The 26,083-nt window shown below is 36.1% G+C and overlaps 1 protein-coding gene and 1 non-coding gene across 2 annotated transcripts in view; both read left to right on the plus strand.

Annotated features, from left to right (window-relative positions):
* The window catches only part of ABCB5 (ATP binding cassette subfamily B member 5), a 114,562-nt gene that overhangs the window by 80,323 nt on the left and 8,156 nt on the right, over window positions 1-26,083 (plus strand). Inside the window, exons 20-25 of the mRNA XM_065938846.1 lie at window positions 8,580-8,783; window positions 12,110-12,210; window positions 13,048-13,188; window positions 21,099-21,255; window positions 24,097-24,294; window positions 25,791-25,997. Of these exons, the coding sequence (XP_065794918.1) occupies window positions 8,580-8,783; window positions 12,110-12,210; window positions 13,048-13,188; window positions 21,099-21,255; window positions 24,097-24,294; window positions 25,791-25,997 (1,008 nt within the window). The remainder of the gene's footprint in view (window positions 1-8,579; window positions 8,784-12,109; window positions 12,211-13,047; window positions 13,189-21,098; window positions 21,256-24,096; window positions 24,295-25,790; window positions 25,998-26,083) is intronic.
* On the plus strand, window positions 11,528-11,599 carry TRNAC-GCA (transfer RNA cysteine (anticodon GCA)). The gene has a single exon. It is a non-coding gene; the product is annotated as a tRNA-Cys (tRNA).

Genomic DNA, 26,083 nt, shown 5'->3' on the forward strand with positions numbered 1-26,083 from the left:
GCTGGAATACCGATGACCCATCTAAAGTTGCAGAACTTGAAAAGCAAAGCAACCAAAGAAGGATATCAAGAATGAGACTGTGTCTACTGGCATATAATTCACATAAACCCTTGCATTGCCATATATAGGTAGAATCATACCTAACTTGAATGAATTCTCTTTCTATTAAAGGAGGAATTGTTTCCAAATCCCATTTGACCACTATTTTTTTACTCACAAAGACACACCACACTAGAGAGGAATCAAAAAACAATAATTCAGGGCAATATGTCCTATCATATCAACTTAAGGAAGAAATATTTCCATCTCAGTTTCTTCATCATGCAATTTCAGTCACATGTTACTTTTATCAAATGTATTAGGGTGAATGTTCATGAACTAGCCTCTTAATAACAATAAATATTATTATGAAACCCTTACTGATGACCAAAAGTCTAAGCTCCTGGTCATTTTTAGATGTTCTGATACTCTGAGAGTCATGAGAAAAACATGTTAGTGAACTAAGGTTATAGGACAAAGTGATTCCTGAAGCAGTTGATTGAATACAACCAATTTAACTGGTATTATTTCAGCCCAAGGTAATGGCTTACTGCCAGCTGTCAACAGACTATTTTCTGTGTAAAATGTAGTTTTATTAAAGGTATAGAGCCATTTTAAATTCTGAATTTCACAGAATTACAAGGTACTATTTCTGTATATTTTAGCAACTCCTCTTCATCAACCAGAAGTATTGCCTCACTTTTGTCCATAAGAGTGTTATTGATGCCACAATGTACACTTGATATACCAGTGACAGACATAATGTTAGTTCCAAGAATTCTCCTCATCAGAACTATAGTTACATTGCCCCCCAAGAAATAAAAATTTCATTTATTAATTCCAAGAGCCCAATGAATTGATTAGGTAGAGCTTGGCTATCATTGCCTAGGTAGGCAATGGTGACCTCACTTCTTGATTTAATTCTTTGACATGGAAAGCATATAAAACAGCTTAACATTACTTACAACTCAAACAATGTGAGTAGTCACTGAAATCACTTTACCACAGTATAATGTTGGTGTATAACTGCTGTTTGCCTTACAATTTTAGGTTGAATTCATTGAGACATTATCAAGTCTACAGCAAAACCTAATATCCAAAACCACAGTGGACAAGGTGGTTCTTTTTATAAAGAAAAATTTCAATCTCAGCCCTGAACCCAGTACTCCATAGTAAAACTTTACCACTGCTAAACCCACAAATTGCTGGGAAGACAAATCAAGAAATTCAACTTCCACTTTTGACCAAAAAAATAAGAGAAAGCTATAGGGACAAATGGACTTCATTGAGCATACCGGTCCAATAATGTGTAATAAATTCATTTATTTTCCACAAAATATTAATGAATACAATGAATAACAACAGGCCTTAAACACCTTCATTTTCACAAACTTTATAAATTTATTTATAAATTTATTTTCCCTCTACAAATATTTTTGCCACAATCAGTTGTAGTACATCTTAGCAGGTTACACTTCAGGTTGTACTCATCTAGGTTTTTGTCTCAACTTCTTTAAAAATATTCTCAACTGTAGTTGTTGCATACAGATTATCCACAGCAGCTAATTTTTCAGTCACTTCAGTCACTTCACTTTGACACTGACTCCTCAAAAAAACCAACAATTAAGCAGTATCAGTATTTAGTTCAACCCATCAAGAGCCAGGGAAACTACTCAAAATGACCTTCAAAATGATTTTCAATTGATCATTAAGATTTCTACTGTTCTCAACTTTTTGGGCAATAGTTCTCATCAAAACACTAGTCATCTGATATAAATTTATCCTTTCTGAACACATTTCTTCCACTGCTTCAATCAAACATGATTTAATTAACTATCTGTGATTTTCTTGACTTAGTTAATAAATGAGCTACTCAGAAACTTATTTAGATTCAGCCTCATTTTCACTTTTTAGTTTTATGAATAAATTGTTAAGATGTGTTATTCCATTTTAATTTTCTAATTTTTATAAATGTTACTTTCCTGTGAATTAGGAATTTTATGATGAGTGCTGTCTGCTAATGTTGACATGTTCTGTTTATTTTTAGAACTATACAGTATCATAGCATAATAAGCACAACACTGTGGCATCTAATTAGAACACAAAGTGATCCACAGCCTATTGTGCCTTAAAAGTAGACGTTCCCAAAGTCCCAAAGGGAAGTTCTCTTCCCTTCTTGTCTTTAGATGATGGACATCAATGGTAATCTTAAAAACTTGAATAAAATACCACAGTACAGCAACACATGTGGCACTCAACGTGCTCCCAGATTACAGTGTCCTCACACTGAGCAGCTCTACAAAGTGAGCAGCGGGGCACGTGAGGCTTCTCTAGCAATGCCTCAACTTCCATCACTGCAGTGCCCAGAGAGCGGCAGACAATAGGCAGAGAGACGTGGCTGTGTTTCAATAAAACTTTGTTTATGGACTCTGACATGTTTCATTCGTAGAAGTTTGACGTGGGTCTTTTTCATTTACCCTCCTTATCTCTTAACTTTTTGAGCGTATGCTATACAACTATAATAACTTTTAAGGCCACTATCTGCTACATCTAACATTTCCGTCAGTTCTGAGTCAGTTTCAATTTATTGATTTTTATGCTCATTAAGGGTCTTTTTTTGCTGCTTTTTGGCATACCTGATAATTTCTGACTAGATGCCACATGTTGTGAATATAAATTTTGAGGTGCTGAATATTTTTGTGTTTCTATAAATATTCTTATTCTGGGATGCAGTTAAATTACCCAGAAACAGTTTGATGTTTGGGAGGGGGTGGGTCTTGATTTTAAGATTTATTAAGCAAGACTGGAGTCAACTACTGAGGCAAGACATTGAGCATGTGATACCCAATGCCAGGTGAATAATGAGGTTTTCTAGTCAGGCTGGTATGACGAATCACTATTTCTAGCCTTCACACATGCATCGTTCAATTGAATACTCAAGGGGGAGCCTTTCTGGATATTTAGATTTCTTTCTGTATTCCTTTAGTGTTCTGTATTGCAAACACTAGCTTCCTTGGACTCTCCAGACTCTCAGCTTTGTCTATTCCACTTAGTCAGTCTGGTGGGCTTTGCCTTAGAGGGCTTAGAGTTCACCCTGTCTATTCTACAGCCTTGAAGCCCTTTCAAGGTGTAAGCTGGGGCAATCATAGGGCTCACCTTGTTTGTTTCCCATTTCCCTTGGTTGCCTTAGGTCTAGTATCTTGAAATTTATTGTTTCATGTATTTTGTCTATTTTTTATTTGTTTCAGCTGAAAGGACAAATTCATTTCTTCTGTTCATGTTAGCCAGAAGCAGAAATCCTGCCATATGGAATTTTATTTCTACAATTACATACTGAATTTACTTCCATTTATTTTCTTATGGTACCAATTTTCTGGAATTTTCATATCAAAATTGTATTCCCCACATTTAGCACAGTACCTTGGACATAGTGAAGTCTCTCGGTCGTGTCTGACTCGTTGTGACCCCATGGACTATAGCCCACCAGGCTTTTCCATCCATGGGGTTTTCCAGGCAAGAAGACGAGTGGGTTGTCATTTCCTTCTCCAGGGGATCTTCCCCATCCAGGGATCGAACCCAGGTCTCCTGCATTGAAGGCAGACGCTTTACCCTCTGAGTCACCAGGGAAGTCCCTTGGACATAGTAGATACTCCATAATTGTTATCTGCAGAACTATTTAATTATGACTTTCTGCTCTTAATTTTCAAGGAAAAATTCTATTTTTCTGCACATTGATAAAGAATCTAAAGAACTTTAATTAAATTTCTTCTGATTTCCAGTTCTAAATTCTTTCCAGAACTACACTATTACTGTAGGCTTTAAAGGCAATTTTTTATTTTCCTTTAGTTCTTGTAGAATTTTTCAAGACTGAATTTTTAAAAAGAATTCTTCCTGGAATAAGAAAGATATATTCAGATCCTTCTTATCCTGCTACCATCACCGAAAGGCAGGGACTGTGGCCTGTCCATGGCTGCATTGACTGAATATTTCAATAAGTTTCTGGTAGCTTAAACTAAAGTGCCACGTAGAAAGGTATATGATCTTATTTTCAAGAAGCAGATTAGTACAAAAGTGGTAACTCAAGCTTGTTGAATCAGCCATTAAAAAGAATTCATTTGAATCAGTTCTAATGAGATGGATGAAACTGGAGCCTATTATACAGAGTGAAGTAAGCCAGAAAGATAAAGAACATTACAGCATACTAACACATATATATGGAATTTAGAAAGATGGTAACGATAACCCTATATGCAAAACAGAAAAAGAGACACAGATGTACAGAACAGACTTTCGAACTCTGTGGGAGAAGGTGAGGGCGGGATGTTCGGAAAGAACAGCATGTATATTATCTATGGTGAAACAGATCACCAGCCCAGGTGGGATGCATGAGACAAGTGCTAACTCTATGGCTGATTCATATCAATGGATGACAAAACCCGCTGAAATGTTGTGAAGTATTTAGCCTCCAACTAATAAAAAAAAAAAGAAAAAAGAAACGTAGCCACAAAAAAAAAAAAAAGAAATGTAGCCACAATGAATTTTTATCATTTAATTTAGTATTGACAAAATGTATGTTATATACACTATATTTTGATTTTTGGTACACTGATAATAATTATAATGATCACTCATTATATATATAATATACTAATGATAATTAGATATATATATACTCATGATAATTATAATTCAAGAAACAATTTTAATATTTAGAACTTTATGGAAATATTTTAAATATTAAAAAGATTATATACAACAATGTGTATATATTTAACACTACTTAAAAATGGTTAAGGTTGTAAGTTTTATGTGCTTTTTTAACCACAATTAAAAATAAGTTAAAAAAAAAAAAAGCAAGGATATGCAAGTACAAGTCAGTTTATAGAAAGTTCTTATGTCCTAAACAAAACGTTCAAACACAAGATTGTTCCATCAAAAATTTGACACGTTTACACTTGAATGTTTTTAGACATGAGGTTGGTATGCATAGTGTATAGCCTAATTTTCAGTGACTCTCAAATGTTCATCTACTGTGGCATCTACAGTTCATCTACTGTACTTCTCTCTCTCTTTCCAGCACACTGCGTAATTTTATACACAAAAGCTACAATCCTCAGCATACTTTCTGTCTTCCCTCTTCTGGTTTTCTACCTCTTTACTTCCTTTTGATCTACCGTCAAGAATTGTAATTTTTAAAGAAACTAGGATAAAAACAGAGGAAGGCAGTGAAGAAAGGAACTATATTATGGCCACCTAATAGGAAATATCCAAACAGAAAAGAATAACTGTCCACTGGATATATTTCATACTTCTGTTGATATAGATATAGTGCTAAGAACTGTGGTCTGAAAAAGGAAAAGTCATTGACTTCAAACTAAGAAACTACAAAGTGGAAATTAATGAACGTATAAAGGCCTACAAAACATAGCTATCAAGTAATTGATGGCAAGTAATTTCTTAGTAATATCTAGATAAATTTTATGCTAAAAGAATATCTTATTCTTAACAAAACCTGATTGTAATTTTTTAAAATACTTCTATTTTATAGAAAAATATATAGAGTTTATGTGGCTATAGGGGCATTCCATAGTTAATTTGATGTGGGGTGGGACCTTCAACATTACAAGTGCTTAAGTTCCACATCCTCTTCATCTAACTATATGATCTATATAACTCTGAAACTCATGGTGTGGGTGGGAGGAAAGAAGTAAGTTGACAGTATATTAGTTTGCTAGGTTGCTGTAACCAAGTACCACAGTCTGAGTGGTTTAAACAACAGGAATTTATTTCCTCATGGCTCTAGAGGTTAAAAGCCCAAGATCCAAATGTTGGCGGGCTGGTTTCATTCTGCATCCTCTCACCTTGACTTATATATCATTTTCTTCTTCTTGTGTTCTCACATGGTCTTTCCTCTGTACAAACATGTCCACATTGAAATTTCCTTTTTTAAAAAAAGTAAGGAAACCAATCATACTGGAGTAGGGTTCACCCTCAAAAACCTCATTTTTAACTTAATCACCTCTTTAAGGACCTTATCTCCAAATGCAGTCACATTCTGAGGAGCTGGGAGTCAGGATCTCAACATATGAATTTGGGTTGGAGGTGTAGGACAATTCAATCATAATATACACATCATATATCTCTGCATCATCCAGAACCCTCAAGAGACAGAGTGTGAGTAAGTATTAAATACCAAATGATGTTCTTATTTCAACCTCATTGATTAGAGTCAGTCTGTAATAAACACCTTAAGGCATATTTAAAATACGTTACCTGTCTGTCTGTCTGTCTGAATTTGCAGTATTTAGTGGCTTGTTTGGTTTTTGCTATTGTTATTTGTTTTTACTTTGGGGGAGTTTTCTTTCATAGTTCAGTGAAAAATGGGAAAATAGTGAATCATTATGAAATTCAGTCTTGAAACTAAAATCACAAAAAAATTTTTAGGAGTAAGTCAGAGCTCTGTCTGATAGCTCAGTTGGTAAAGAATTTGCCTGCAGTATAGGAGACCCCAGTTCGATTCCTGGGTCAGGAAGATCCCCTGGAGAAAGGAATGGCTACTCACTCCAGTATTCTGGCCTGGAGAATTCCATGGACTGTGTAGTCCATGGGGTCACAAAGAGTTGGACACAGCTGGGCAACTTTTTACTTCACAGAGCCCTGTGGGGAAAGAAGATTTTTCATTAATGTTATTTTAATGATGATACTAATTTGGGGGTGGGGGATACATCAGTGAATAGTAATATCATTTTTTAGAGAAGCAATTTGACAATATCTATGAAGAATGAAAGGGTATATACCCTTTAACATATAATTCCAGGCTAGGAATTTAATATCAGGAAATAAAAGATGAGCACAAAGATTTTGCACAAAGATGCTCATTATGTCTTTGTTTTTAGTAGTGAGAAATTGGAAGCAATCTACTAAAAATTTTTTGAAGACTATTTAATGACCTATGAAAAAGCTTGCAGTGTAATATAAAGGGATAAAAAAGCAGGATACAATGCTGAATACATACAATAATCCTAATCTGAATGTGTATGTATTTATGTCTGGAAGGATGTCATTTTAAACATTATTTAGACCTTTTCCAATGACCATGTTTTCATGATCAGAGCAAAACATATGTTCTAAAAAGTGAATTGATATCCTAGTTGATTGTAGCTATGTTTCTAGGTAAATAAGGGTTTCCTTTTTTCATCCTAGCATAAAGGAGCTTAAAATTTCAAGACATGTAGTTCTCATCAAACAGTGATAAAGATACTTCTACCTATTTTGAATTTTTTCCCCAAATTTCTTTTACGTTATTTTATACCATAATGTTTCCAACTCCTTTTCTATCTTGATGTTGCCTCTGTAGAATTTTGCTGGGTGAAATTGTTATAAAGTGCAGAAAAGGGAAGATATTATATACAAAGGCTATACTTCAGTGAATATCCTCATTCAATTCAGCACTACTACATTACCGTAGCTAAGAGTATCAGCCCTTTTTCGGTGTAAGAGGAAGGGGCAGGACTGTGTTTTGGAGACCACATATGGTGAGTTGGGCATTCATATGAGGCACCAGCCTCATGCAGGAAAGCAAAACCAGAGTGTGCAGAGGAGAGGGTACGCTTCCTGGGCAGAGACAGGGGTCATGATCTGCATGATAGCAGAGAGACTGATCATGAAACTCTATTAAAGAAAATGGGAGTTAGGTTTCTTACTATTGAAGAAGTGGATAACGAATATTAGAAGGGAGAAAGCCAGAAATAATAACCTTGTGGTTTTTTTTTAATTGGAACTGGATGCATTGATATAAACCCATGGATTTCAAGAAATGTAAAGAGAGAAATAAATATAGATTTCAATATGTGCATCCATCTACACACACACACACACACACACACACACACACACACTCCCCGGTTATATCCACTAACATTCCACTGATAATGAACACAACTGGCACTATATATTGACTTCTTTTTTTTGACTTCTAAATAACATCCTCCACTAACAGGAACTCAGACTCCTTGAAGAAATGACAAATTTAAGGTGTAGGGCCTAGAAAATATTTTTGTATCAGAAAGCAATAATATATCCAAAGAATAATAGGAACAATTCAAAGGACAATAATATTGGACATAAGGTATACAAATAAAACATAGTGACCGCATAGTATAGGACATTTTTAAACTCTTAAGCATTATTTAATCTCTAAATGGACTTCTCTGGTGTTTTAGATGGTTAAGAATCTGTAATGGCTACCTACTCCAATATTCTTACCTGTAGAATTCCATAGATAGAGGAGTCTGGCAGGCTACAGTCTATGGCATCACAGCCAGACACAACTGAGGGACTAAAAAAAAAAATAGAAATCTCTAATTGTTGGGTTGACCCAAAAGTTCATTTGGTTTTTCTGTAAGATATTATGAAATATATTCAGAATAAAAATCTATGTATAAATCCCCCCCAAAAAACCTATTTTGCAAGAAGCTATCATAGCAATTCTTATAAACTTAAAATTAACTGACTTTTCTCCAATTTATGTCTGATTATAGGCAACAGGTTCAAGGGTTGGAGTCTTAACACAAAATGCAATTAACATGGGACTTTCAGTTATCATTTCCTTCATATACGGATGGGAGATGACACTGTTGATTCTGAGTATTGCTCCAGTACTTGCTTTCACAGGAATGATTGAAACAGCAGCAATGACTGGATTTGCCAACAAGGATAAGCAAGAACTTATGCGTGCTGGAAAGGTAAAATAAATACCATTGTTACAGTCATAACATTTTAAGAGAAAATCAATAAGAGATTCCATTTTAACATTAACTTCATTTCTTAAGAATCTGTAAAGTGGTGTATATGTATTGAAATCCATACAAATCACTTTAGGATGGGTATAGATATGTCATAGCAATAGGGGGGTACCTAATTTAGAGCATGGGCTATGCAGTCAAATTGGTTGAATTAGAATCCAGATTCTATCACTAACAAATGTGTGATATGAGCAAGTTATATCAACATTTCTGGACTTCAATTTCTTCCTTGTAAAGTAGAAATAAAATACTATCCATTTATAGATCTTTATGAGTACTACAGAAAACAGTCTTATTAGGTATATGCAATAGTATCTGGAAAGCAATAAGCACTCAATAATGTCAGTCATTACTACTGTTAGCAAATTGTGGGGGAATTTGTTAACATTGTGATTGCCCATTCTCTAATTATTGAATAATTAAATTTCTTGAATAACTACAGGCAGTTCATTTTTCAAAATAAAGAGGAAATATAATATTTACTAAATGCAAGGCAAGGTACTGCTAATGGGAGTGCCTAAAACAAAACTTTATACTGATCAAAATGAACAATGTATTTACTTAGAAAATGCTTTGACATATATAACTTTCTTCCCTGGTACCTCAGTCAGTAAAGAATCTGCCTGCAATGCAGGAGACCAGGGTTCAACTTGAGATGGGACAATCCCCTGGAGAAGGAAATGGCAACCCACTCCACTATTCTTGCCTGGAAAATCTCATGGACAGAGGAGCCTGATGGGCTACAGTCCATGAGGTTACAAGGGTGGGACATGACTTAGCAAATAAACCCACATGCAACTTTCCCAGGATCAGTCATATTCATAACAATCATCACTGTAGTAGAGATTTAGGGAAATATTGGAAATGTTAATAATATCTAAGAATTGAAAGAGATGTCATTTGATCCAGCCACTCACCCAAAGTAGGAATCTCTTACGTAACATCCTTGTTGAGTGTCTATCCATCTTCTATCCACCCTTTTCTCCAATTGCAGGTGGTATATTACTTTCCCAGGCTGTTGCCTACCTCTTAGATGATAGTCAACTTTTTTGTTTGTTTGCTTTTGGGGACCTTCTATCCTTCTTGGTTTGCATCTCAGTAGAGGTCCAAAACCTGTTTCTCATGACTTTAGGAAGCTGCATCATGTAAATGTGAAGTCTTCTCTTGGCCACCTAGCCCAAGATATAGTATTAAAGATTTATATCAAAGTTGGTGAACATGCCTGAGTATGAAAATGATTTTAATATTCTTATGGTCTGAATCACAGTGACTGTATCATATTAGATATAGTATGAATATTCATGAATAGGGATTCAGTGAAGAACAAGACTCAAATAAATCTGGTTTTCATGACCCTTGGGCCTTTCCACCTTTCCTGCACTAGATAAGGACCTTTAGAATGTCTGCTACTGCTGCTAAATTGCTTCAGTCGTGTCCGACTCTGTGCAACCCCATAGACGGCAGCCCACCAGGCTCCCACTTCCCTGGGATTCTCCAGCTTGAACAAAAAGACTGAACTGTTTAGCCTGAAATTTTGTTCAGCCCTCCATGTGTTTGCAAATTATCATACTTCCAAGTTAATCTGGCCCTAATTAATTGTATTTTATTCATCTTAATTTTTATGTCATGAGCTTTAGTTATAAATCAAAAGTCTTTGATTTTTCCTTATTGCATTATTAGAGTAACCTCAGACTATACAATTACTAATTCCAATCAAATAGGCAACGTGTCCTTTTCCCACTGGCTTTTTAATCTGTTACTTTACCAAGCACCAAAACTTAGAATATGGACCAGTAAAACATATTGATCCTTCTTTGGTTGCATGTGTAGATTTGGACAAATCATCAAATGTTTTATTTTTCAGATTTAAAATGATCATATTAGTTTTTTTTTTTTTTTAAATGTTATTTTCTAAGGCTCTCTTATTAGTCCTTTCTCCCTTGTGAAAAGTGAACCCAAGATTTTGTGTTCATTTCTCTTTATTTTCCTCAAGATTTCAGCATTCTTATCCATTTTCCTTATGTACTACAAAATATTACAAATGGAGGTTTCTTTGAGTTTCTTTTGAAATTATGAGAATTTAGAGCAGAATCCAGGTGTCCTGACCATGGTCTAGATATCCAATTCTCTCCCATAACCCAAGTTCCCCTTCAAATAACCTTGAGTGTCTACCTAGGTCTTCATCTGTTCCACAGTCCACTCTGCCAGTCTGGAAGCTGACTGTTAAAGCAGGAAATTTCTTTCAGATCAACATGTGTTCTCATGTCCAAATTATTCTAAGCCAAAAGTCTCCTCCATTTTTGATACCTCTTCTTTTTGAAAACTATGTAACTATGAAGAAGCATTAATATATTTAAACTAAATATCATTTTTAAGGGATATTTCTGGCAATCCATTGGTTAAAAATCCATGCTTCATTGCAGGGAGCACAGCTTCGATCCCTGGTTGGAGAACTAAGATCCTATGTGCTGTGCGGTGCAGCAAATAATTGAATAAATAAATATCTTTTTAAGGTTACAGAAATCAAAATGAAAAATAGCCATAAAATATCTTATACAGAATTGAAAAGACACACTCCATGTTACTTTATGGCAGTGTTCCTAAGTCCTTGGGTTGCTATTTGTATTTCTGTGCTAGAATGAAATAATTATTTATTTGATTCTCTCTGTTGTCTTTTTCGGGCTTCCCTGGTGGCTCAGAGGTTAAAGCGTCTGCCTGCAATGCAGGAGACCCAGGTTCGATCCCTGGGTCGGGAAGATCCCCTGGAGAAGGAAATGGCAACCCACTCCAGTATTCTTGCCTGGAGAATCCCATGGACAGAGGAGCCTGGTAGGCTACAGTCCACCGCTTGAATTAGCTCATAATTCATAAGACAGCTCCTTTGCATAGTTGCATATGGATATAATGTTCACTAATATTTGATCTGTCTCCTCATGGAACTAGTCTAAATAGAAATTCAATGAAGACTTAAAGAAGGCTAAATTTAGATCAGTGGACAAAATCTTTTCAAAATGAATTTTCCCTGAGTGTATTATTCTGACACATTACTTTCTTATTTTGTCCATGGGATTGCAAAAAGAGTCAGACACAACTTAGCAACTGAACAACAATCTTATTTTGCGGAAAGGAAAAAAGAACCTAAGAAAACTTATCAGAAAAACTTACTGACTTGATGTACTTAACATGTCTTCAACGTGACCGTTATTCACAATCAGAAGTTTAACCACTACTAATTTTATTTCTCTTTTATTATCTTGTTTTATAAGATAGCAACTGAAGCTGTGGAGAATATACGTACTATAATGTCATTAACAAGAGAAAAAGTCTTTGAGCAAATGTATGAGGAGACGCTTCAGACTCAGCACAGGTGAATGTAGATTCATACTGATTGTATTAACTATAGTTTGTTCCTATAAAGACAGTACTCCTGGGTGACTACAGTGGTTTGCCTGCCAATTCATTTGCTCTGGAATCATTCCTAATAATGGCATATCAGAATTTCTCACATAAGTCCACCAAGAGGAGAGTAGAAAGAGGAGTTGAGAGTAAGCACATTTAGAACATATGTTTTAGGTCCTCTCACATTGCCATGAACTATAACTGAGTGAGCATTTTATTATTTCCATGAAACAAGGTTAAGGAAATAACATATTTAAGAAAGAAAATAATATTGCTTAGGCCTTTATATTGAATCTCTAAAAATAGTTCACATTTTAAAACAAATATATACACATCAAAGGTGATCACTCCTTTTAATTATAAACTAGTCCTCCTAACTTTATCAGAAAGATAGCTTTGTATTCTTTCACACTCGTGCTTCTTTGGTTAGTACTGCCCTTTAATTTCCACCATTTATTCTCTTAGTGCAAGATTAGGATAGAAAATATTTTTAAGCCAAATCTCTAACTCTTTCATTAGGTCTTCTTTAACAGACCTTGCCCATTAATTTGAAAATGCATAGAGTCAGTTTTGTTACATCGAACTACAGAGCCATATAGCCATAGGGAAAATCATTATTTCTGTTGTTTTCTCTGTAATAATTACTAGTAGTTAAAAAGGTAAATTCTTTTTTTAATTCTTAGAAAAAATTCTCTAAAATTCTAAATAATAACATATCTTATTTTCTATATTCATTTCTCTACATTTATTTAAAGACCTTGCTATACCTCATGCCCCATTATCTGGTAAATTTTGTGCATTTCAGAAATACCCTGAAGAAAGCACAGATCACTGGAATCTGTTATGCATTCAGCCATGCCTTCGTATATTTTGCCTATGCAGTGGGATTTCGATTTGGAATTTACTTAATTCAAGCAGGACGAATGACCCCAGAGGGCATGTTCATGTAAGTCAAGCAAATATATAAACTCTGTAAATGGGTTATGTACTTAAAGTAACCAGAAGGATGTCTAGTTTAGAGTGCATTATCGTTTAAATAATATATGTGCAAAAGACATACTGGGAAATTAAAAGAAATTGTTATTTAGTAAGTACAGTCAAGTCAGTAAAATACTGATATAACACAGGTGTGTGTGTGTGTGCTGTGGCTTCAGTCGTGTCTGATTCTCTGCGACCCCATGCACTGTAGCCCGCCAGGCTTCTCTGTCCATGGGGTTCTCCAGGCAAGAATACTGGAGTGGTTGCCATTTCCTTCTCCAACACAGGTACTCTGAATTAAACTCTCATATGAATCACTTACTACTTCAGTTTACTAGATGTGGGAATGTAAGGTAGAATGTCTTCTTGTTATCCATTATCTCTCCAGGTAGAGATGGCTTTAACAAGTATGATTGTAAATCAGTGAGGTAAGTTCCTTGCTAAGCAAACACTCCAGAAGAAACACATGTAAATGAGTATTTCTCCTCAGAAAAGTCACACTGAGAATTGATCTTGGCATTCCAATGAGGCTGCCTCTTCCCAAAGCATTTGTTGGTGCTTCTGTTTGAAACTCTGTTCACATAGTTATGAATTTCTTTACTTCATACAAATACCTAAATTCAACTTCTGAAATTAGAAAAATTAATTTTGAGTATTAATTCTGAGCTTCTTAAGTCTCCTTAAAATGTCAGAATGTTACTAATCTGTATCATAAATGTCATTGCTAAACATTTAGCGCTGCCCTGAGATTTGTTTATATTAAAACTAAGCAAAGAATCTTCTTAGTTGAAGAATGATGCAACCTCAAAATCACACCATCACTATCATGCCTGCAAATGACATCAGGCAGGATATTTCTTGAATGGGGCCTCTCAAGACTGCCAACCATTTTGTTTCATATGATAATCACAGTAACAACAAACTTGATTGAGTCCTTATTCAGTATTAAGGATTTGTAATACACTATTTGCTTAATCTTCTCAACTGCCCTGTGAAATGTTATGATTCCCATTTTACAGGTGGAGAAAATTAAGACTCAAGGAGGTTACCTAACTTGGCCAAAGTCACTTTATCAGTAAGTGGCAGAGCACAGATTCAAGTTCATGATTCAAGATGCTAGGGGTTTTGCTTAGTAGACACTTATTATTATTAATCATTAGTTATTATTATTACTAACTCTGTGACAAATTTGCATAGAATATTTCTATAAAATTATTTTTAAATTCTTATGTAGTTTTCTGAACATATGAATATCTAGAGTTGGGCTAATGATTACCATAAATGGAATAAGTAACTTGCTTAATGTTATTTTATGGCCCTAAAAAGTAGGAGAATCAAAAGGCCCCCATACAAAAATTCCTCCTCCTGCTGGCCTACCCCATTTCCTGAATTTTTTTTTATTAAACTCATAATTTCTGGAGACAAACTTTTTAGCTGTCAGAATATATGTAAAGCTATTAACACGAGAGCATTGATTAATGAACAGAGTCACATTGGTATTCCCCAGTGCCCTGAGGGAAGGAAGAAACAAGGAGCTACCTGAACTAGGAGCACTAGTATCATTTTTGATTTGTTTCATTCAACCAGACTACAAATAGACTAAGGATACTGATACTTTTATAGTGTGGACACTAGAGACGGGCTGTGAAAAATATGGGAATGGGACTGTGCAAAATGTGAGCAGATGATATTTGTCTTCAATAGCAAAATCTTCAGCTTTCTTGGAAATCCAAAGTGATCTCCGACTACCATGATCATGTCATGAGTGTCCCTTTATCAACACTAAATTATACCTAGCTTAAAGGATGTTGCACCTTCCAGAGTAGGACAGCTTTCTATCTCATCAGCTAAGTGAATGGAAGATTTTACAAAGTTAACCACTTCCTACTAGAACCCTCTTCAGGTAAAGAGAGCTTTGTGCTGTTTTCTAAATCAGTGATTTCCTGATTCATTAATCGAGAAACTGGTTAAAAATGAAGATATTTGGAGCTCACCCCACAGATCTAATCCAGAGATATGTAGACCTGGTGTAGGGTCAGGAACCTATATTTTACCAAACATCCAGATTATTCTGAGGCACAGAATCTGAAGATCACTCTTTAAGTAATATGAGTATAGGGACTGAATCCCAAGCTGCTTTCCATAGCTCCTTAAAACCTTAGAGTTTTCTTTTGATCATTTCAGAAACTTTCCTAGAATTATCTAAAAATTGGGAAATTCGTATTTTAGTTTATTATATAAAATAAAAATGTTTTGTTCACTCTATAAAATGTGAATGTATTTTCATGATTTATAGCTACCAGGATGGGTAAGCTGTCTCTCTTTCAGAAATGACAATGTGCCTTGTAGAAGGCTTCCCTGGTGGCTCAGGTGGCAAAGAATCTGCCTGCAATGCAGGAGACACAGGTTTGATCTCTGGGTTGCGAAGATTCCCTGAAGAAGGGAATGGCTACCCACTCCAGTATTCTGGCCTGGAGAATTCCATGAACAGTGCCTGGCTGGCTACAATCCATGGGGTCACAAAGAGTCAAACATGACTGAGCAACTTTCACTTCACTTATAAAAGGAGATACACAAAGGGAGTCTTATCAGCAGAATTCTCTGATGTGCTCATAATATTACTTAATCAGCAAAGCTACTATCAACCTTAGCTTTTTCTTCTTAAAAAAAAAAGTCATATAGATTTCTTATGGTAGAAGCTGTTCTCTATTATCGTAGAAGTTTCTCTGAAATGAGCATTTTTTAAAAGGTGATAACATTTTCACTCTGTTGTCTTGCAGCCAATGCATAAGCATTTAGAAAAATTTCTTGCTTAGGTTTTCATTACACATATGTGTAGTAAAACTCTCCACTTCTGCCTCTGTTAGTCCTTGTAACACTTTGGGTTTACTCTAATATAAATGTACAGACTTTGAGAAATACAACATAAGTTTGTTCTGTCTGAATTTTAGTGTCTTTAGGTTAGTTTCTAGCTGACTTGCCTTGTGCAACATAGTCCAGAAACCTTAGTGCCCAGCAGTGGTTTTTGTAACTCTTCATACTCTGACTTCAGAACTTGCCTCTCTCTCTGTTTCTTCCTTCTATGCTATGCATATTAGCAGGAAGTAAGCAGAGCAGATGGGTAAGAAAGAATCAAGGCATGATGCCTTCAGTATAGTAATAATAAAAGCCACAACTTTGAAAACTGCCTGACAAGCAGAGCCAAGCAGCATATGTGTTGCCTAGTCCTCCAAAAATCCAAATACAGTTTGTGACAGGAAATCATATTGGACTTTGAATATTCAATCCCAAGTAGCTCAGTGGTAAAAGAATTTGCCTACCAAGGCAGGAGACACAGGTTTGATCCCTGGGTTGGGAAGATTCATTGGAGGAGAAATGGCAACCCACTCCAGTTTTCTTGCCTGGAAAATCTCATGGACAGAGAAGCCTGGTAGGCAACAGTCCATGGGGTCATAAAGAGTCAGACATGACTTAGCAATGGAGCAGAAGCACAGAAAGCAAGCTAGATCCTCACTATTATCTTTGCTCTGGTGAGCCAGGCAGCCAGGGAACTGCGTTAACATTATGTTGATAGTTAGGAAAACAACCTTGATTAGCCAAAACAAGGAAAACAGGAAAGTCTTCTTTCAGTGTTTACTGCCTCCCAACTTCTCCCCAGAGATTATCCAGAAGAGAGGAGGACAAGATAAGGAGACCAGATAGAGGGATCAAGCATTGAAGGGATCTAAAGGAGACAAATCAAGGGAGATTTGATATCTAAGGTTGTCTGAAGATTCTAAAATGGGAAATAAGTGATAACAAACCCCAACATACAGGACACAGTTCAGGCCAGCTTTCCCCTGAAAGGAGCACAGTAGAAGGGAAAATATAGTAAACAAGGAAGTTCAAGTTCCAGGCCTAAAGTTTTCATAGCTATGTGGTTCTGGGCAAATTGCTTATTTCTCTGAGTTAAGAGTCTCCTGATTTATTGAAAAGGGATAAATTTTCCTACCTTACTCCTAAGTGATCAAATGTTATCATATATAAGAAAATATTCTATAAAACCTAAAGAAACAAATAAATATAAGTTGTATATTTTCTTTCTCCCTCTGCTGAGAAAGGGATGTAGGGTAAAAAGAAAAGGATCTTTGTATTGTTACCTGGATGCAGGGAGAAAGAGTATGAGTATAGGAATAATTGTAATGGCCACCTGTGTGAGGAAAGATACTTTATCTTCCAATTCAAAAACAGAAACTTACTGGGTAGGGACTTCAGAAGTTGTGGTTTGACCTGCTGCGCTAATCTATATCCATAGAAGTGTGAGGGCTTATTTTCCAACAGGAAGTGTCCCATTAACTTTCAGTTCTGTGAGAAGAATAACAACTTAAACCTTCACTGAGCACTATACTAAACACTTTACATTATTAACATATTCAATTCTCACAACAATCCTGTAAGATGCAGATAGTCTTGTTATCTTCGATTGTCATGCAGAAGCAGAAGCACAAAGAATGTGCAGAGGGTCACAGAGCTAGTACATAAAGGATGGGGTTTGGATGTCGTCCCAGTGGTCTGGCTTCAGAGTCAGTCTCAGAACCCCCTAGTATACTTCCTCTTGAAGTAAGTCACCAAAGGTATACACACTAGATATGGGAGCAGGGTTAAAGGGAGACATACAGACATGGACTAGTTACTATGCTAGATATTTCTATTTGGAGCAATTGTGTTAAAATCAGGATTGCTCATTTCTATGCTTTTTTATTGTTGTTCCTAGCCAAAAGATCTTTTAAAAATTTGAATTCTATTTCAGCAGCAATGATGGGCGAGGAGATTTCTCCATTGCTTGGAAAGGCTTGAAAGGATCATTGTAGCGAGGCTGCAGTGACAATGACCCCATGCACCCATGAAGAATCCATATAACTAGGAAAGAAGCTCAGCACGTGAAAACCCTCTCCCGATCTTTTCGTGCTCAATATTCTCTTTCCTCAACTCTAGCCAACCCAGAGATTTTTGCTATAAAATCAGTAAAGCAGTATAAATTCAGGGTAAATCCATGTAAGGATAAGCTGTAGATAAGATTTCTTCTTCCATGGACAACTTAAATTTAAGAAAGTTATGGAAGTTAAATTTTAGGTTTTTTAATTCTTATATTACATATTTGTGGCTCAAGAATTTTTTCTACATGCAAATCATGTCTGAACTATGCAATGTTTCTTGTAATCTTATTTAGGCATGAAGAGGCTATATAAGTATTTATCATAGATTAATACTTTGATAAATGTGCTATTGGTGACTTTAAAACATTTGTCATCATAGCAAATTACTCCTCTTTATATATCCTAAATGGGCAAACTCCCATGACCAATATTGGCATGGGAAGTTGGCCTGAACATTTCCTGGAGTAAGCTCTTGGTTCAGAGGCCTTCAGGAGCTGGGACCAATTTGAAGAGATTTAACACTCTCATGGAGTTATAGCACTGGTTATTGTGCAATAAATACTTAAGTGGACGTGAGTGCACTTTAGTTCATTCTATCTAATTGGGCCAGATGAGGTTAGGACAGATTCTGTAGCTCTTTATACAGATGAGGTTAGGACAGATTCCATAGCTCTTTATACAGATGAGGTTAGGACAGATTCCGTAGCTCTTTATACAGCACCCACTGGGAGAAAAGTATAAGAGAGAATAATGTCCCTGACTAAACCCCTAGACTTTATTTTTTGGGCTCCAAAATCACTGCAGATGGTGACTGCAGTCATGAAATTAAACGACGCTTGCTCCTTGAAAGAAAAGTTATGATCAACCAAGACAGCATATTAAAGAGCAGAGACATTACTTTGCCAACAAAGGTCCGTCTAGTCAAAGCTATGGTTTTTCCAGTGGTCATGTATGGATGTCAGAGTTGTACCATAAAGAAAGCTGAGCACCGAAGAATTTATGCTTTTGAACTGTGGTGTTGGAGAAGACTCTTGAGAGTCCCTTGGACTGCAGGGAAATCCATCCAGTCCATCCTAAAGGAAATCAGCCCTGAATAGTCATTAGAAGGACTGATGCTGAAGCTGAAACTTCAATATTTTGGCCACCTGATGCAAAGAACTGACTCATTGGAAAAGACCCTGATACTGGGAAAGATTGAAGGCAGGAGGAGAAGGGGACCACAGAGGATGAGATGGTTGGATGGCATCACCAACTCAATGGACATGAGTTTGAGTAAACTCCTGGAGTTGGTGATGGACAGGGAGGCCTGGCATGCTGCAGTCCGTGAGGTTGCAAAGAGTCAGACATGACTGAGCGATTGAACTGAACTGAACTGAAACCCCTAGACAGTCCCATCAGCACAAAGTTAGTTTCCTCAATCTAATCCTTATCAACATCAATCCCTGTCCCATTTAGTCTCCCCTCAACATAAACACAATAAAGACAGCAGCAGAGCTTTCAGCTGGCGCTCTCCTTCTTACTAAAACTTTTCTTCTTGATCTATTTTGCATCTTTGTTTTCCCTTCTCCCCTTCTCAGCAAATTTCATTTTACAGGAGACCTAACAAAGACATTAGCCTTAGTACACTTATGCCAAATAATTAAATTGACTTTTAATTATGCAAATTTTAGGACAGTAAGATATTCTGGCACATTTCAGATATTAAGGTATGTTCTTAGTTGTTCTGAGAAGTCTACTCTCATGTGTTACCTAAATTCAGTACTCACTTCTGATATTTATAGCTGAGTATTAAGTATTTTGAATGGCATTTTGAGCTCTAAATTTCGGTAAATATTAGTGCTAAAAATGCCTTGACATCACAGAGTTAGTGACTACAAAATTTTACCATCACACATCCCAGTAAACCAGTTGTTTATATATTTTGTATGGTGTTTGACCTTTATAAAGAAAACAAGGTTCAAAATCTGAAGTCTATGTTGCTGAAGAGATTGCATCAAAATTCACCCCTTGATAGGTCCCATCTCTGGAGAAATTCATGAGACCAGTGTGTTTGTGTTTACCTTGCAATGATCCTGACGGCAAACAAGCAACCGGGTTCTATGTGTTCTTTTACTCCCTAATGTTTAAATATTGCCAGTGAAACTTACATAACTGTTAGCTGAATTACACCTTTAGCTCTGCCTCTGAGATGCAGAATTTTTCATTCCAATAATGTGTTTTAATGACTAAGATGAAAAATGAGAGGAAAAATATTTAACCATGGCCACATGATATGCCACATTTCTGTGACTATTATCCTGTGTGCTATTATCTGCATACTTACCATTTTAGAATTAATATGTTTTAAAACTGAGATCATAATCTGTAGCAGACCAAAGATCATAGCACTTCTTCCAGTCTGGCTAGCTGTATTTTGCTCATATATTGTTTTTAGGATCTGAACAAAGCACAATCTCCAAGCTTTGCTCTCTTTAAATCTTATAGCACTTCAGGCAGATAACCAATCATCTGGCATCAGTTATCTGTTCTAACTACATTATATGCAAAAAAAGGGGAAAAAAAAACCATTCATATCTACTGTGTAAATTCAGACCTCACTACTGGAGAGTCCATTCTTCCCATTGTTAGTTGAATTCTCTGTCAAATCTCCAAGCAAACGATCCTTATATCAAGGAAGCTAAGATGTTTTATATTCACTAGTTAGAGCCTTTGATCTGTCTTTCTAATTGGAAGAGAAATTTTTAAGACTATCTGAGCTCCAAAGTTATTTTGTTGTATAGGAAAGGGATAATCAATATGTGGTAGAAAATTACAAAAGAGCTATATCATTGTTGAGCCTTGAGCATTAATGGCTCTATCTGGGTCAAAAGATTATACTCCAGTGCCTGATTTTTCCTTCCCTTTTAGAGCTCTTATTTGAAAATATACCTAAGTGAGATTCAAATGCTTTATCTTTTGATAGAGTTTTTACTGCAATTGCATATGGAGCTATGGCCATTGGAGAAACACTTGTTTTGGCACCTGAATATTCGAGAGCCAAATCTGGGGCTGCACATCTGTTTGCTCTTTTGGAAAAGAAACCAACTATAGCCAGCTATAGTCAAGAAGGGAAAAAAACAGTAAGCACAACTATGATTTTAACTGTCCACTTATTATTAATTATTCATATGCATGCTCTCTAATTAGACTTAAATGAAGGCATTATTTGATAACTGCAAATGAGTGCTGTAAAGAATTAAAAGCTTGTATAAATAACTGTTATGGTTACAAAAGGAGAAGGGATGTTGTCTCAATCAAATTTTCACCTCTCCTACTAAAATGTACAGATTTCATATTAAAAAATATGTGCTTCTGGTTTATTTGCCTGATGCCATGAGAATGTTCTTGAACACAGGATTGATTTATACATTTGATTTTATTTAGACTGCAAAAGTTTTAATATTGGATAAAGCCTTGCATTAAGATTTATTCATTTTTTTCTCTGATAACACATGCAAAGTAAATAGTATCCTGCTACTTCAGACATCATTTTTCATGGAAAATATAAGTGTAAACAGAGAGAGGAAATGGGAACTATATTAAATTATTAATATTAAAACATATGCACACATTTAGTCACAAACTCTAAAAGATATATACATTAAATATATATTCAGTTTTTCTAGACATTTTAAATTTAAAAGAATAACTATTAGGTATACACTTGAAAGAAAATTTTCATTTAAATGTATTTCCCTCTAGCATTTTAACAGCAGATTTATATGTATGATAGCTTAAAATAGTACATTATCACTAGAATTTCATAATTATTAAAAGAAATCTAGTTGTTAGAAATAAAAAGATCATGACATTCTCAAAATAGAATGCTTTAAGATACATGAGTGTCACAATAAAATTTCATACTTGTCTTTTGAAACGTAATGTAGGAAAATTTTTAAATCTTAGGATTTAGGTATTTAGTAATATTAATAGTCATTTCTTTCTAAATGTTACAATAGAGGGATTGAGCATCTCCCTGATAAACATCCCCATAGAACTGTATCAAAGGGATAGAATGTGGAAATGTTTCTTATAAAGATTATAAAATTAAGCTATGTAATCTTTGTTTAATATACACATACTTCTATCACTCCCTATGCTTTATGTTTTATTTTAATTTCCCTTCGCGTACTTTTGGCTGTGCTGGGTCTCTGTGGCGGCGCTGCCTTTCCTCCAGTCGCGGCGGGCAGGGGCCCCTCTCGCGTTGTGGTCCGCAGGCTCCTCTCGCTGGAGGCACAGGCTCCGGGCTGGGCGGGCCTCAGCAGCCGCAGGTCCGGCTCCAGGGCGCGGGCTCGGTGGCTGCGGCACACGGGCTCAGGGGTTCTGTGGCATGTGGGATCTTCCCAGATCAGGGACCAAGTCTGTCTTCTGCGTTGGCAGGTGGATTCTTTACTACTGACCACCAGGGATTCCCATTCTCTATGCTTTAAAAAAGTAAAGTCTGATAAAACAAAATTGACAGACAACGATTATTACTGAGGTTGGGAGATAGGCATATGTGCAAGCAGTCCATTACATGTTATTCTTTTAAAGATGTTTGAAATTTTTCCATTACAAAATGTTTAAAATAGTAAAATTTTAAATGTATTAAAGTCTGGAAGTCTAGAATATCTCTCTATACCTTTCCAAAAGGCATCAGAGCATACAGAAATAATTGCATTCTCTAAGGTTTTTAAAAAAAATTTTTTTTTTGCAAATAATATTCCTGTGCTGTAATGGGCAAAGCAGAAAGCACTGAAAAAGCTAAAAATATGACGCTGTTAAACTTAATATTTTGGCACATATCGTTTCAGGATTTTTTTTTCTAATTCTAAAATACTTAACCACAAGTTAACATTTCTTTCCTTTAACAACAGAATAATTTCATTGTCAAATATTTTTTGATACTCCTCCCCTCCACCTACCCCTGCCTCCTACCTATATACTGGGCTCAGAATATGCTGAGCATGATTATTAAACTTCACCAGTTAAAATGCATTTGATTGAGGGCAAACATGGAATTCAAAAGAACCTAAAATCTTATTAACCAATTATATAAAGAGAAAGTTAATCGTCGTTTAGTGATTGTTCTGGAAAGTCTTTTATAAACATCATACTTATGATATATATAAATACTGGTTTACAAATTATCAACCACTAAAGAGATTAAAGCATAAAGAGAAAAATAAATTTATAGCCAAATGTCACTGCCAAAAGATCAATTAACACAGATAAATCTGAATTTAAAATATATATATAAACTGTAAATCATGGTCCAATTTATAAAAACAACATTTATACATATAGTTTATGAGGGCTCCAGCTATTCTGAGTTAAGCAATAATACCTATAAAGCACACACTAATTTTTTTAAAAGATGTACTTATTTAGAGCAGGTGGTCAAACAGCTCTTCTGCAGATCAGACTGTGACTGGGTACTGAAGCCAAAGGAAACTAGTGTTTTTAGGAAGTCTGAGAGTTAAGACCACAAAAACTACAGATATAAAAATCTCAACCAAAATGACAGACAGTACTGATGCTGAAGCTGAAACCTTGGCCACCTGATGTGAAGGGTCAACTCACTGGAAAATATCCGGATGCTGAAAAAGTTTGAGGGCGAGAGAAGAAGGGGGCAACAGAGGATGAAATGGTTGGATGGCATCACCGACTCAATGGACATAAGTTTGAGCAAACTCAAGGATATAGTGAAGGACAGGGAGGCCTGGCATGCTGCAGTCCATGGAGTCGCAAAGACCTGGACACGACTTAGTGACTGAACAACAGCAATGTGCAGTCAGCAACTCGACAGAGAGGAACATGATGTTTAAAATTAAAATGGTTGTGGAAACATACAGTTTTCAGAAAGCACTCAGTCAGCGTGCCATAATTCGTTACACGCTTTCTAAGTCATCCTTCTAAACACTGCCAACTTTCTTTCACAGGACATATGTGAAGGGAATTTAGAGTTCCGAGAAGTCTCTTTCTTTTATCCAAGTCGCCCAGATGTCCTAATCCTTCGCAGTTTATCCCTCAGTATTGAGAAAGGGAAGACAGTAGCATTTGTTGGAAGCAGTGGCTGTGGGAAAAGCACTTCTGTCCAACTTCTGCAGAGATTTTATGACCCAGTGAAAGGACAAGTGGTAAGACTGAATTCAAATACAACTTATCTGGATGTTAGTGGGGCTGTTGTGAAACATTCCCTTGGGCTTAAGTTCACGTTTCCTGGTATTCACTCTGGCCATCTCCACACCACAATTCTCAAAACCATATGCATGATTAGTGCTCTTTTCAATCAGCTCCATTAAGTTCTGCATCCTGACCTCAAAAAAGAAATGCAACCTCTCCCTCCTTTGAACTCCAAGCACGGATTTTCTTACCTGGCACTTTCCTTACTCTAACTTATATTCAGATTTTCAACTATTCTGTCCCTTCAAACGCCACCACATTACACACACACAAAGACAACTTCCTGTTCTGCCTTCCCCTACCGCCACAAAACACAAGAAACCCATAAAAGTCAAAGATTGTCATGTTAGTCATCATTCTGCTGCAATTTACAGTCTTTTGCTCATCACAGTCTCAAAGATTATTTGGAAAACGTAACAGTCCAAAATGGCTGCCTTCAAAAAAACCAATGAGTTAACAATGAGTACCAAAATTAGTTAACACTCAGCTGTTTGTATATAGCATAGCACATGCCTTCTTTTAAACTCTCCAATGGTTTTCTATCGCAGTTAGAATAAACCAGACTCCATACCATCAAATCAAGGTCCTTTGTGATCTAACCCCTGCCTCTCCCTCCAAACTCCTCTCCTATAACTCCTACCTCATTATACACTGTGTATCAGTCTCACTGACTTCTTTATGTTCTTTAAATACACAGTGTTCTTTGAACACACATTGTTCTTGCTATTCCCCTGATCAAAATGTTCTTGCTATAACTTCTTTACCAACATCTTCTCATCATTCATATCTGTCTAAAAATGCTACTTCCTTAGAGGGGACTTCTTAGATAGAATATAATGCATTCACCTGTCCCCTTCCCAAATCCTCAGCACATTCTTAGTCACTTTCTATCCCATCATCTTGTTTCATGACACTTTCTTTTTCTGACGTTGTGTTTGTTAGTGTGCTTATTACCTGTCTCTCTCCACTACAATATAAGCTACAGGAGGGTAAGACCTTTGTCTTATTTATTACTCTTTCCCCAGTGCCTGAAGAGGCCTCACCATATAGTAGGTATTCTTATGCTCATCAGATGTCAGTTGAATTTTGTTACATCACTAAGCTTTAATAAAGCAGGGTCCTTTACAGTGGACGTTGGTCGTTTTTCATCTGACTTTAGTACAGAACACTAGACTTCATTCTAAACTTTGGGCAGGTCTCTAGAATATATGGCCATTCCCAGAAATGTCAAGTAAGTTTAAGAGTTGGTACTTCAGTTAGTTATTAATACATGCTGTCTGCTTTTATACAACATACGATTTATGAGCCCTTCTTGAGTAACATTTATGATATGAAACAGCTTGAATTCCTAACCTTCTTGTTATGATTTGTATATGTTTGAATACAGTGAAGTGTAACATGATACAGTCGTTGGATCTTCACATACCATTCTCCATTCTGCTTTTGGCAGCTATTTGATGGTGTGGATGCAAAGGAACTGAACGTACAGTGGCTCCGTTCCCAGATAGCAATCGTGTCTCAAGAACCTGTGCTCTTCAACTGTAGCATTGCTGACAACATTGCCTATGGTGATAACAGCCGTGTTGTGTCAATGAATGAGATAAGAGAAGTAGCAAAGGCAGCAAACATTCACTCTTTTATTGAGGGTCTCCCTGAGGTAAGACAATGTCTGAAATCTTGAATTAAAAGCTGTCAAGTATGCCCTAGTATTTTATTGGGTTTAAGTGGTTATTTTTATGTGCT

This window comes from Muntiacus reevesi, chromosome 6 (genome assembly GCF_963930625.1).
Source record: "Muntiacus reevesi chromosome 6, mMunRee1.1, whole genome shotgun sequence".
Taxonomy (NCBI): Eukaryota; Metazoa; Chordata; class Mammalia; order Artiodactyla; family Cervidae; genus Muntiacus; species Muntiacus reevesi.